The following is a 14,052-nucleotide window of genomic DNA, read 5'->3' as shown; positions in this document are numbered from 1 at the left end:
ATGATCAGTTGTCAGAGATGTTAAAATTCTACGTATATAAAGTTTCAGATTCGTTAAGCTCTGCATTCTCTTTAAGCTTACCCTTTGTACAGGTTGAATGTGCGAGCAATCAAATCAGGTATTCTGAGGACGCCGTATTTCTATCGAGTCAAAGCTTCCCGACAAAGGACAAGCAACTCAGATATTGCTTCCTGGAGAAATTCAACCTATAACAGGGTTGAGCTTGTCGAGCCAATAAAACCCGAGTGCGTTTTAGTTGATGATTAACCTGTTCCTCCTGTTAATCAGTGCTCAACGTGTTGCTCCACGGGACAGTGTCACACACGTCTTTAATTGTATGAGTTTGTAGACATGCTGGGAGAATCTAGAGGCCAACATTACATCATCATGTGGTTTAATGTTCTCAAAGTTTTCACAGATTAACCTCCTTTGGGGCCCCCAGGACAAAGACTTTTTCTTGGGCCCCTACTTACCTTCACAGTACATAGAAGTTTCATTATTTCGCCTGCACCTACAAACCAACCTGTACTCTAAAGCTGAAATGATTTGTTAACCAATCCATTCGATGACTGACAGAAAACGCACTGGCAAACTATTTAGAAAATTATCGTGTCACCTTTAAAATAAAACGTCAAATGTTTGCTGGTTTCAGCTTCTCAAATCCATGTACTGATAATGGAAATAACTACCGGTTGCTGCCTTACAGTAATTCAGTGATGGAATAACACAACCTTGCCAGAGGTTTTCTTTGTGTTAATTATCGGACAAGGAAGAAATATAAGTTCCTTCCTGATTGGCCATATTTCTTCAGAATCCATCGTTGTTATCAATCTGAAATTGTGAGGAATAGTAATATGCAGAAGTTGTGTAATGGTGTTTCTGTCACAGTTCAAAGACAAAAGAGGATGACTTTGGAGGCAGATGTAAAGAGTTATTTACTTAGAAATGTTCAGGATACAAAAAGCCAGTCAGTCAAACAGAGTATACAAAGGGTTTCAGGCTGAGATACACGTGATGTATTAAAAATATAGATCAGGATTTAAAAAAAAAAAAAAAAAAACAGGCCGGCAATAATGACAGCGGCAGAAAGCTAAGGCACTCAGTACAAATATTATGGCAGAGAGCTGGTGGAAATGAACCAGTAAATATACCAGGGAGCTGATGAGGGTTAGGGTTGTAGGGTTAGGGGTAGGCTTGAGGGTGAGCAGGTGAGGGGATTCTTCTGGTGGGAGGGGCAGAGTTTGAAATGACAGCAGAATTCAAACATACATGTGCAAACAACCGAACTGAATGAACAGTTGATGAATGCGCAGAAAGAAATTCAAATCCCTGACAGTTTCATGTAAAGTCTTATCTCTGCGGTCTAATGAACTCAATCCACCTTGACCATGTCTTGTCTGTCAGCCTTATCAACAAGGCCCGGAACCCCCCCGACACTCTTCACATCCCACCTCGGACTCATTTTGTCACATTGATATAAATATAACTCTATGCGTTACATTAACGTTCAACTTGGACTTCTTTCTGAAAAACGGACTGTGTTTCCGGAAAATAGCAAACAACAAAAAACAGACTTGTGTATATATATTTAAATTGTTATATTTTGTGCTCTTATTTTAGTAGACGTGTCATGCACCAATTTCACCACAACAAATTCCTCGTATGTGTAAAAGCGTACTTGGCAATAAAGCTTTTTCTGATTTCTGATTTGTAAATGTATCTTTGTATGTAATGTATCAAGAGAAGGTCAGGTTACATTACAGAAGCCTTTTGGCATCAGGATCCATCTTACACCTCAGTCATGAACTCACCACAGGTTGTAGCGTAATTGTCAAAACTGAATCTGTGTACGATTTCAGATTGTGTAGCATGCTTTGTTGCTGACAAGCCTCACTTTGTTCTGCATCTTCAGACTGAACTTTTCCCTCAGAATTTGCTCGATCTCATCATCTGTTATATCCCTCATGTCGAAGACATCAACATCTTCCTCAGGTTTGTAGGTCACCTCACTATACGTCCAACCAATCAGGGCTCTGAATCCTGTTGGTGTTTGCAAAGAGCAGATGGACTTATTGATGAACAGTGAATCTGGATCTGTTTGAAGTGTGTGGTTTATCTCGAAGAAATGATGGGCCTCACGAGGCTCCAAGGTGAAGCTGTAGATCTGCTTTGTCTCCTTCCTGTTCACCAGGCTTGATTTGGCAAAGTCTGGATTCAGAACCTCTGGCTTTCTGCCCGTCTTCTCCAGCACCCACATGTCCCCCTTGTCTATGAGACGAAAGACGCCCGCTGCCTGAGGTTGGTCCTTTGCAGAGATGAGCTCCAGCGGCTCCCACACTTGGGAAGACACCCCAAAGCTTACATCTGCTATGTACGCCTTTCCATCAATGATGACCTTGTGGATGAGATGACTTTCTCTGGGACTAAAATCATTGAGGATACTGTTAAAAACTCTGGAGCCTAAGGTCGTTGTGTCGTAGCCCATTTCTCGCAGCACCCAGCCAAACAGGAAGTTGTTCTCAAGGCACCAACCGCCACGACCGCTCCTCACTATCTTATTAAAAGTGACCTCAAGGTCCACGACGTTCTTCTCGCCACAGTGAATACTGAGGTTTTCAAATGGGATTGACATGACGTGCTGTTTGTGGACCAACTTCAGTGTTGCCAGATCCAGTTTATCAAAAGAGCCATGGAAACCGATTCTTTTGAAGTAATCCTCCAAATTCATCTTGCCTGTAAAAGACACGACATGGCATTGATCGATGAGACCAATTAACCTGTCACACAGCTGCAAACTCATCTCAACTGTTTTAGAGCTGAAAAGGTTTTATTTCCTTCATGATTGAGGGGGATTTATTAATCAATCAGGGATCAGGATCAAGTCTGACTTGGACAAAGCTGGTGGTTCAGTGTAAACCAATTAAGTGCCACCCTGTACAACTGTAGGCTTTTTCAATCCAGAAAAATATGTCCTAGTTGTCAAAAATGGCCAAATTCTACATATAGAAAGTTTCAGATTAGCCTAATTGTGAAGCAGAAAACAGGAAGTCAAAGTGTTGAACCTTACCTTTTGTAGGGGCTGATCGTGTGAGCAATCAAAATGAAGACGCAATATTTCTGTGGAGCCAAAGCTTCCACACAAAGGCCATGCAAGTCAGATCTTTCTCCCCAGAAAAATCCAGTCTGAGCAGGGTTCAGCTTTAGTAACTAATAAAACCCGTGTATTAGCTGGTGATTCACCTGCTCCTCCTGTTAATCAGTGCTAGACGCATTGCATCAACAGACAGGCCATTGCATAAATGGGTGCCACAGTCTAATCAGCTACAAGAAGGCAGAACCTTCGAAATAAAGCCTTTAGTTTACACCTTTTTTTTTTTCTTTTTTCTTTTTTTTTAAATATACGGATACATCCACCTGTTGCGTAATCTCTGTTTTCTTCAGGCTTATCCGAAGTGCTTTCTAAACTTTTGACTTATGTTCGTGCGAGTGTTTGAGAGAAAAAAAAAAAAAAAACAAGGGGAGGAAGTGGAGTCTTGGTGTTTCCTTCGGAGCTGCACCGTGAATGAGGTGTGACCCACAAATGTCCGTGGACCATTCCTCTACCGCGGGACACACTCTTAAACCCATTAAAGTTCTGTTCATCAGATCGTGTCTCGTCGCCCGTACACACGCTCAGATAGGAAACTGAAAGTCGACCCTTGCGCCTCGCCCGCCTGCGCTCACAGCACGAAGTTACATAAGCGATCATATGCTGTCGTTTACTGTTCCTCTTAACTCACTGACTCTGTCTTCAGCGGTGAAAAAGTCGTCTTACCTTCGGGCTGGCACATCAGGAGCAGCTGTGGCTTGTCGTCTCGTGCGGTCTCTGGTTGTAGTTTAGGGTTCGACCGGCGCCGTTAAATAAGACACTTGTGACACTCCCATTGACTTGAGCCGGAATGTGGGAATGAGGAAATAACGCGTGTCCTGGGGCAACCGGCACCTCCTCCCCCCACCCCCAAAAAATCCACAAAAAACACACAGAAACTTGGAGGTGCGGTTCATTGATGGCTCCAGTTTTCCTTATTCATTCACTTCCCTTCAGCTCATGACCACGTAGCAGCGTGATATGCGCCGAGGCCACGTGGGGGAGTGGCTGTCTGTGTGTGTGTGTGTGTGTGTGTGTGTGTGTGTGTGTGTGTGTGTGTGTGTCTGCTTTTTACAACTCATCACAATTAACTGCTGACTCGTTGCAATGAGGCGAAGGAGTCTTCTGCGGGTAATTGCAATATGTGGACGCTTGGTTGCATCACTTTCTGATTTAGAGATTTCTATTTGTGATCTGTAGCACGATTATCGCAACATCACATCTGCCAAGCGTTTGAAGACAAATGTTTACTGCAATCAGTTATTTCCTTCTTTGATTGCATTACTGCCTAATGACTGCCTAATGAGTGCTTACTGACTGATGACTGGAAATTTTCACTGTACTTCCCTCCAGAGGTGGCCTGCAGACTTGTGAGAATGTCTCAGAGATGAGAGAAGGGCCTCACACTGGTGATTCCAGCTGTCTGTGTACTCTGCTGTTTAAGGAAGCTGGAATAACCAGTGTGACACCGCTGTCACATCCATCAGCCCAGAGTGTGGAAAGAAATGTAAACAGCTGAAACTAGAATATATGTCGGTACATCGGACAATGCTACCGTGGAGTTGGAATTGTAGTCCCTCTTTGGTTAGACCGCTGAAATAATGGGATGAAACAGGTCTTCGTGTACATGAAGGATTTGTTGAGTTTTTGCTGGATGACTTTTAATTTTACATTCTGTCAAGAGAACACTTTCTCTGTCTCTTTTTAGGAAGTGATAGAGAAGTGTAGAACAGCTCTGCCATGAATTACAAGGTTATTACTGAGGTCATTGCAAAAGGTGTTGTACTGAATTTTTACATACATGAGGGCTGCCGTATATGAACCACTTGACCTGGCCTGCAGGGCAGTTCATTATCATACATAATAACACATTTTCCAGCAATAAAGTGTCTGAGTGATTTGGCCTTCATGGTGGACATCACCAAGCAGCTCTCAGAGCTGAACCTCACGCGCCAGTCAGCCTCTCACCTCTCTGCTTTCAAATGTGAAATCACCTGAAGTGAACTTAAAGCTGAGACAAGTGCATCTGGAAAGAGGTAACAACAGACTAAAGTCAAGGATGGCTCAAGTCATCGACGTTTCCCAAGCGAGCCCCCTCCTCTCCCCATCGCATATGCATAATAAGATTAACAGGTGCTGCCCAGTCACCTGTGATCCAAACTCAAACTCACTCAAACTCATCCCCTGGGATGTGTGGTCGGTCACTCAAAACATGGATGAACCTGCAAGCTAAACTAGAGCAAATCTCCACAGTGATGGAGCCACAGAAGGCTGAATGGGTTCATTCTGTGTTGTCATCAGACCGGTTCACATGCTGTTCCCTAGTGGTGGTCAAATGGAGAGGGAAGTGCTGACATGTTGCCAGACACCAGACACCTCGTGTCCAAAATGTCCAGATCCTTGAAAAATGCTGCAGTGAACAAACATATAGTCAACAACACGTAATAATCAATGCACATTATGTGTTATTATTGACCGAAAAATTGCTGCATATGTAGTCACTGCTGCTTTCTCTCCAGCTCGAACCCGTTTAAACAGGTTAACAGGGAGGACCTGCTTGTTAAAATGTCACTGTTTTTTATGGATGGGACTAAATTACAGATTAGCAGGAGAGGTTAAACTTTTAATGTAAGCCTGAGTTAATTGTGAAAGATGAGTTACAAAGTTTCTAGTTCAGGCACTATGCTACCTGGACATCGTCTTTGTAGTTAAAAAGAAGCATTTGATGCTATTTGTATCATTGTTTTCTGACCCGAATTGGTCACGTGTGTCTGGTCACGTGTTTTCGTGTGATGGGTCTGATTATTAAATACAAAATGTTACTTCTTTAAACCTTTTTTAAAATATCTCCGCTTTTATTCTGGAGGCACGAGATGCATACCGGAAGTTCTACTGATCTTAGCGGATCGCGTCAAGGTAACATAATTAAGATTTTTATATCCGATTATTACCTTCAAAATAAATGCATCGTTGGCGAACTCAAATTAGACTGCATGCAATGACAGTTTCAAAAAGATAAATCACAGGTTAGTTTGACAGTTCTGCAACTGAACGTATTTAGACTTGTGAGAATGTCTCAGAGATGAGAGAAGGGCCTCACACTGGTGATTCCAGCTGTCTGTGTACTCTGCTGTTTAAGGAAGCTGGAATAACCAGTGTGACACCGTTGTCACATCCATCAGCCCAGAGTGTGGAAAGAAATGTAAACACCTGAAACTAGAATATATGTAGGTGAATCGGACAATGCTACCGTGGAGTTGCAATTGTAGTCCCTCTTTGGTTAGACCGCTGAAATAATGGGATGAAACAGGTCTACGTGTACATGAAGGATTTGTTGAGTTTTTGCTGGATGACTTTTAATCTTACATTCTGTCAAGAGAACACTTTCTCTGTCTCTTTTTAGGAAGTGATAGAGAAGTGTAGAACAGCTCTGCCATGAATTACAAGGTTATTACTGAGGTCATTGCAAAAGGTGTTGTACTGAATTTTTACATACATGAGGGCTGCCGTATATGAACCACTTGACCTGGCCTGCAGGGCAGTTCATTATCATACATAATGACACATTTTTCAGCAATAAAGTGTCTGAGTGATTTGGCCTTCATGGTGGACATCACCAAGCAGCTCTCAGAGCTGAACCTCACGCTCCAGTCGGCCTCTCACCTCTCTGCTTTCAAATGTGAAATCACCTGAGGTGAACCTAAAGCTGAGACAAGTGCATCTGGAAAGAGGTAACAACAGACTAAAGTCAAGGATGGCTCAAGTCATCAACGTTTCCCAAGCGAGCCCCCTCCTCTCCCCATCGCATATGCATAATAAGATTAACAGGTTCTGCCCAGTCACCTGTGATCCAAACTCAAACTCACTCAAACTCATCCCCTGGGATGTGTGGTCGGTCACTCAAAACATGGATGAACCTGCAAGCTAAATTAGAGCAAATCTCCACAGTGATGGAGCCACAGAAGGCTGAATGGGTTCATTCTGTGTTGTCATCAGACCAGTTCACATGCTGTTGCCTAGTGGTGGTCAAATGGAGAGGGAAGTGCTGACATGTTGCCAGACACCAGAAACCTCATGTCCAAAATGTCCAGATCCTTGAAAAATGCTGCAGTGAACAAACATATAGTCAACAACACGTAATAATCAATGCACATTATGTGTTATTATTGACCGAAAAATTGCTGCATATGTAGTCACTGCTGCTTTCTATCTAGCTCGAACCCGTTTAAACAGGTTAACAGGGAGGACCTGCTTGTTAAAATGTCACTGTTTTTTATGGATGGGACTAAATTACAGATTAGCAGGAGAGGTTAAACTTTTAATGTAAGCCTGAGTTAATTGTGAAAGATGAGTTAGGGAGAGAGGGGTAATGTGAGACACCGGGTAATGTGAGACACCCCCTGTATCTAGGCAATGGTACACATTTGTGGTCATGTGACCATTATGTTTTCAAGCCCCTCCCATTTCCCCATGGTCATGAAGGAAAGGACCTCATGGTGCTGTGGTAAGCATGTTTTTTTCACAAAAATATATTTTTTGCAGTTAAAAGTAAAAAAAATATGCGCTCAACTTAATCAACTGTTGTGCCAAAGCAAATTGATTTAGGAAGAAAAACTTATATCACACATGTTGATGAACTACCAACATATGAAACCATGTGATGATGCAAGCTGAAGATTAGCCTGAATTGCTAAGAGAGGTTGTTTTTCCTAAAATGGTGGGGGTGGGGTAAAGTGAGACAAATGCTGTGGGGTAAAGTGAGACAGTGTCTCACTTTACCCCACCATGAAGCACAAGTTAAGTTTAGTCCTGAACATATTCTAATGTAATATTACATTATGTATGTTTTATTTTTTAATGTCATTAACATTGTAGAGAAGTCATCATGCCAAGGAAATATACGAGGAAGACAGCCTGGGGCCAAACACCCCTCACAGAGATGAAGAGTGCAGCCGCTGAGGTCAAGGAGGGAAAAAAGTCCTTAAATGCTGTTGCAAGGGACAGAAACATTGATAAATCAAGCCTCCTACGATTTATAACGAAAGAGAAGAAAGGAGAAACAACAGCAGTGGGCTGGGGTGCAGTAGCCGAGGCTAAAAGAATTCTCACAGATGAGATGGAGGAGGAGCTCACAAAACACTTAAAACAATTAGCGGAACAGTTCCACGGTCTTTCTCCATCTAAGTGCCATCAACTAGCATTTGAATATGCAGTTAAAAACGATGTCCCTGTCCCTGCCAATTGGACAAAGGCACAATGTGCAGGTAGGCTAGAGTGTGCATAGCATGATTCTGGTAGATTAACTAAGGCCAACTGATCTTGCCACAAAGCTAAATCTTATAATAATGAACTGTCTACTTTAGGTGAAGCTTGGTTTGGCAGCTTTTAGCGCGTCGCCATCTCTCTGTCCGAACTCCAGAGGCAACATCCCTGGGAAATGATGCGGCACATGTTCCTAAAAGTGATGTGGTGAGGAAGCTGCCTGAACCTAAAAGGCCTGGAGGAACCACGAGGAGAGAGCAACTCTTCATCTTTCCCTGTAACTTGCAGGGATGGAACATCGAGTAGGCTAGGCCTGGTTATAGGCTGATGTTTTAACTCATGTGGGTCAAGTCAAGTGTTCGAGTCCCAGGCTGTTAATAGCTGGTTATGACTTTGCACATGTTCCTAAAAGTGATGCCTAAAAGGCCTGGAAGAACCACATGGAGTGAGCAACTCCTCATCTTTGCCAGTAATGTAGAGTAGGCTAGGCCTGGTTATAGGCTGATGTTTCGACCCAGATGGGTCTGGTTAAGTGTTCGAGTCTCAGGCTGTTAATAGCTGGTTCTGACTGTGTTCTAATCTGACTGATTGTCATTTAAATGTTAATTAAAACATTTTGAATTATGTTATGTTGTATTTTGATTTTTGTAACGATCAGAGCAGGGTGATGCACAAAGCAGAGGCACAGACAAACAATTTGCAAGAGGGCAAGTCAGTTTATTACCAGAGTCGAAACCAGAAGATCAGTCCACACAGGCAGAAGTATTAAAATTACTAAGCTAAACTCGTAGTCAAACTGAAACTGGGTCAAGGTCACAGAATACACAAAGAAATGCTGGATACATTCACTGAAACAGATGAGGCGATCTGGCAAAGAAGGGAGGGAGAGCACAGCTTAGGAACACGAGGGGTGGGGAGACAATGACGGAACCTCGACAGGAAGAGGGATATGACATAGACAGCTCATCAAAATAAAACAGGAGATAAACAAGAGACAAGACAGAACAGAACATACCACTAAACAAACCTAATAGGTCCTGACAATTTTGTTCAGAGTTACTTCGAAGTGTTTAGAAAAAATGTGCTTAATTGACCAATCCCCATTATTCTGTTACAAGTCCGACATTAGTTCTGGAACGTGTGGTTGTCAAGCGAGCTGTCAGGATTGTAACTGTTACAATATGTATTGTTATGGTAGTTTGAGAGTGGAAAAAGTAAGTGGATCACTTTACCCCATTGATTTTTCGGGTTCAGTTTACCCCTGGGCTGGGGTAAAGTGAGACACAAGAGCACTTTTTTAAAAACAATCATATTTTCACTTCCCTTCGTCCTGAATACGTTCTGACAATTTCCATTGCGAGGAAACATCCTGAATTAATGGGAAATGTGTAAATTTTACTGATATATCATTTCATCTCACTTAGAGGGGAGCAAATGTAAAAAGTGTCTCACTTTGCCTCACTCTCCCTACAAAGTTTCTAGTTCAGGCACTATGCTACCTGGACATCGTCTTTGTTAAAAAGAAGCATTTGATGCTATTTGTATCTTTTTTTTCTGACCCTAATTGGTCACGTGTGTTTGGTCACATGTGTTTTCGTGTGATGGGTCTGATTATTAAATACAAAATGTTACTTCTTTAAACATTTTTAAAAATATCTCCGCTTTTATTCTGGAGGCACGAGATGCATACCGGAAGTTCTAATGATCTTAGCGGATCGCGTCAAGGTAACATAATTAAGATTTTTAAATCCGACAGTTCTGCAACTGAACGTATTCAATTATGGCTTTTGAATATTGACTTTCAATTGAAATCAGTTCATTTATTTGAATATTTTATCCACATATTCATTGAGTTACGTCTTAAAAACAGGAAAGTACTGAATTTGGACTTTGTGGATGTGGCATTCAACAGGTAAAAATCAAAGATTTATAAAACGTTTTCATTCATTTTCCATCTTACGCTCAAACATACCAAAGAAAACAAAACATAATGAAATATGTTTGGATGAACTCCAAACAGTCTGACCAGAATATCTCTGTATGAGAGGAACTTCAACATAAAAGTGAGACATTTTCGTCTGAAGTTTTAGAAAATGAGCTGCCAGACTCAGTGTCCCATTTATATCTCTTGAGGAAAGATTCTGCTTGGTAGAACCTGTGAATGAACTTCATTAAGTAACTTCTCTCACTTATTGGCAAGGAAATGATCGAGAGGCGAGGACCACACTTTTCTCTACGGTACATTCTCTGTCATGTCATTACAAAACGGGACTATGTACGGCAGTGTCACATATGGTGAGTGTGAGTGAGCGCCTACAGTACGTGAATACCCTCAGCAGCATTGAGATGCCAATCAACTGTATATTTATGGCAATTCCTCAAAATAATCTGAGTATTTATGCCTACCATTCGAGACAAGTAGTTGACCAACAAGTCCGATATTATTTTTATGAAGGAGATGTCATCTCACTTCCTGTCCTATTCTGCCTCTTTGTACGTTCACTTGACGCAGCAGTCGGCCGTTCCGACACGCATCCAATTGCAGAGCGATATCGGCTCTTTTGCGTAAATTACGTAACAAAAAGGACGTACAGTACCGACCACGGAAGTGCACGCCATCGCTCTCCCACCATGCAATAGTAGAATTTTGATTTTCCACAGATATTTCTCTCGTTTTCTGCCCGGCATATGCTGAGGTTGGTACCGGCAGTGTTTACGTAAGTTTCAGTAGTTTAGAGCACAGGCTGTGAATAAATCTGCCACAGCACACTGAAGCCACTTTGTTGCGTAGTCAGACGCATGGCTCTCTGAATAACTCCTTACGGAAAGTAAGAGTGGTTGTGTGTAAACCAGGTAGGCTGTGGTATTAATGCTGGAATACATTTGTGGCACGTAGTTCGCGTAGAAATAATAATACTGCATTAGTATTAATAGAATTGCGTAAAAGGTGTCATTTCTGTAGTACAGGGTCAGTGAAGTAGCCGACAGGCTGCAGGTTAGGTAACAGCTTCTCAGCCTTTTTCCTGCTGGTTTGACCCTTTGGAATTGTGACATACAGTTTGTCCTGTGTGTACTTTTCTAAGCGTGTTGTCGTTTACCTTATATGTCTAATCCTCGCTTTTTCAAACTCACAGATTGGCCCTCTTGCAATGGAAGCTCCACGTGCGGACACGTTTCTGATAACTGGAGGCTGTGGGTACTTTGGTTATCGGTAAGAATCATTTCAAGTTGTTCATTTTTCAAGAAAAGCAATTGCACATTCGCAGTCTGCAAACCGTCAGTTCTTGCTATCAGAGTTGCCTTTCGCTGTCACACTGCAGTACCACCACAAGGTGGCGGTATTGTACTGTTGTATTGTTATCTCATGTAGATTGGCTCTTTGGCTGCCACAGAGCAGTCGTAGATTTGCAAGATATGTTCAGTTTTTGTAATAGATTTACAATTTTATTTATTGAAAATACAAGACGTGTAATGATTTTCCTGCAGAGAGTAATTCAGATGTCTTTTCCCCTGCAGCCTGGCTCGCTCCCTGCATAAAAAAGGAGCCAAAATCATTCTGTTTGACACAATCCCACCGAACCGAGACGTGCCAGAGGACATTGTGTTTGTTCAAGGAGATATACGTGAGTATGCCCACGTGGAGAGGGCCGTCAGTGGTGTGGACTGTGTGTTCCACATTGCTTCCTATGGCATGTCTGGCAGGGAGCAGCTGAACCGTCATCTGATCGAGGAGGTGAACGTTCAAGGCACGCAGAACGTCCTGAAGGCTTGCGTTGAGCACGGAGTGTCGCGGCTGGTTTACACCAGCACCTTCAATGTGGTGTTTGGAGGCCAAGTGATAGAGAACGGGGATGAAAGCCTCCCTTATCTACCTCTCCATCTTCACCCTGACCACTACTCCAGAACCAAGTCCCTGGCTGAGATGGCAGTGTTAAGAGCCAACGGCACAGCGCTGAAGGACAGCTCTGGCGTGCTGAGAAGTTGCGCACTGCGTCCTGCAGGAATCTACGGGCCTGGTGAGCAGAGGCACCTGCCCAGGATAGTTGGCTACATAGAGAAGGGGATCTTCAGGTTTGTGTACGGTGAACCCAGCAGCCTGGTGGAGTTTGTCCATGTGGACAACCTGGTGTCAGCACACGAGCTCGCTGCAGAGGCTCTGACCTCAGAACGGCAGCACCGCTCTGCTGGCCAGGCCTACTTTATCTCAGATGGCAGGCCGGTCAACAATTTTGAATTCTTCAGACCTCTGGTGGAGGGTTTGGGCTATCCTTTCCCCACACTGCGCCTTCCCCTCGCTCTCATTTACTTCTTTGCCTTTCTGACAGAAATGATTCACCACCTCATCGGGCCCTTCTATAACTTCCAACCACTGCTGACATGTACGGAGGTGTATAAAACCGGCGTGACGCATTACTTCAGCATGGCAAAAGCTAAGGCGGAGCTGGGTTATGAGCCCCAGGAGCACAGCCTGGATGAGGTTGTACAATGGTTTCGAAGCAGAGGCCATGGGAAAAAATCTCACAGCTCCTTCCTCAGGCGATCGCTAATCGACGTCCTGTTTGTTGCCGCCTTTGTTGCAGTGGCTCTGTCTTTTCTTCCACTTGTTGGCAGTCAGTGAGCAGCGCAAGCAAAAATATAATTCTGATATTTTTCCAAAATGGCAGACACCCTGTATTAAGACTGGTTCCTGCCAAAAATTCAGTTTACGTACTCTACAGACACAGGACTCATAGACAAGCAGTTGAGGGAAGAGATGTCACGTTTCAGCACCCTCTGAGCAGTTAGGGGTGCCGTGCCTTGCTCGAGGGCACCTCAGCAGTGCCCAGGAGGTGTCTGTACTCCCTCCTGTGGTCTGTGCTGGACTTGAACCGGCCACCCTCCTGTTCCCAAGCCAAGACCCCACAGACTGAGCTGCCTAAGTTGTTTACAAGTCTTAATATGACAAGATCCATGTGCACAATGAATGTGACAATGGTCAATGGGTTCTTCTCACATGAACAGATCAACTCAAAGCTTTAAATAAAAAGCTTTTTTATCAGGTGGGTGTGATGGTAACACCTATCACATGTGAACATAGTCAGAATCTCTGGACCCTAATGTCTTAATTTTATATCCTATAGTTGTTTTCACTTTCAGAGACAACGTGTCAAATGCTACCTCTATTTCCAGAACAACTCACCTCCAGGAATATCTCTGGAGGCAAAGATGACGAGCCAGTGCATCTTTTTAATGCTGTTTCTGTGGAATGTTCTCATATGTTCTGAAAACTCACGAATAAAACCTTACAAGGCAAATGTGGTTTGTTTGACTTTAACCAAGATTTTTTTTTTTTCTTTTAGACAGGTGACTAGTTATCATGTTTGATGACTCCAGATACAGATTTAGTAGCCTGGTTTAAAATGGCCACAGCATATCTACTGTATGTATCACAATCTCACAATAATAACATACTGAAAATCAAGTCAACCACAGCCTCCATTTGTGGTCAGCATAGACAACCATTTTCCCTCACAGCTTTTTCATCCTTTTTTTTTTTTTTTTTTATAAAAACATCTCATATACTTTGCATCCAGATCAGTTCTACTTGAGATTAGATGTATTTCTATGAAGCCTTAGATTAACCCTTTATTTTAACCATGACTTCTTTTTTACTCCCATTACCA

The 14,052-nt window shown here is 42.8% G+C and overlaps 2 protein-coding genes across 5 annotated transcripts; one reads left to right on the top strand and one right to left on the bottom strand.

Annotated features, from left to right (window-relative positions):
- Positions 1-913: 913 nt before the first annotated feature.
- LOC143324527 (arylamine N-acetyltransferase, pineal gland isozyme NAT-10-like) lies at positions 914-4,099 on the bottom strand. The gene is made up of 2 exons (XM_076737100.1): positions 3,815-4,099; positions 914-2,733 (listed from the first exon to the last, which is right to left on the bottom strand). The coding sequence occupies exons 1-2, from the start codon at positions 3,828-3,830 to the stop codon at positions 1,856-1,858; spliced, it is 894 nt and encodes a 297-aa protein (XP_076593215.1). The 5' UTR covers positions 3,831-4,099; the 3' UTR covers positions 914-1,855.
- A 6,145-nt stretch (positions 4,100-10,244) lies between these two features.
- Positions 10,245-13,676, top strand: sdr42e1 (short chain dehydrogenase/reductase family 42E, member 1). Of its 4 annotated transcripts, none has more exons than XM_076737088.1 (3): positions 10,245-10,301; positions 11,524-11,600; positions 11,906-13,676. In XM_076737088.1, exons 2-3 carry the CDS (start codon positions 11,539-11,541, stop codon positions 13,005-13,007), a joined length of 1,164 nt encoding a protein of 387 aa, XP_076593203.1. In that variant the 5' UTR covers positions 10,245-10,301; positions 11,524-11,538; the 3' UTR covers positions 13,008-13,676. The 4 variants fall into 4 exon arrangements, with proteins under 4 accessions (XP_076593203.1, XP_076593185.1, XP_076593177.1 ...); XM_076737070.1 differs by lacking the exon at positions 10,245-10,301 and adding an exon at positions 10,967-11,106; XM_076737062.1 differs by lacking the exon at positions 10,245-10,301 and adding an exon at positions 10,969-11,085.
- The last annotated feature ends 376 nt before the right edge of the window (positions 13,677-14,052 follow it).

The sequence above is a fragment of the Chaetodon auriga genome, chromosome 1 (assembly GCF_051107435.1).
Source record: "Chaetodon auriga isolate fChaAug3 chromosome 1, fChaAug3.hap1, whole genome shotgun sequence".
NCBI lineage: Eukaryota > Metazoa > Chordata > Actinopteri > Chaetodontiformes > Chaetodontidae > Chaetodon > Chaetodon auriga.
Note: the sequence above shows the minus strand (reverse complement) of the source record. Positions and strands in the feature narration are given on the sequence as shown.

Coding starts and splice junctions, on each gene's coding strand:
- sdr42e1 (XM_076737088.1), top strand. CDS start 11,539: ATGGAAGCTCCACGTGCGGACACGTTTCTGATAACTGGAGGCTGTGGG. Junction 11,601..11,905: donor TGTGGGTACTTTGGTTATCG/GTAAGAATCATT, acceptor TTTCCCCTGCAG/CCTGGCTCGCTCCCTGCATA.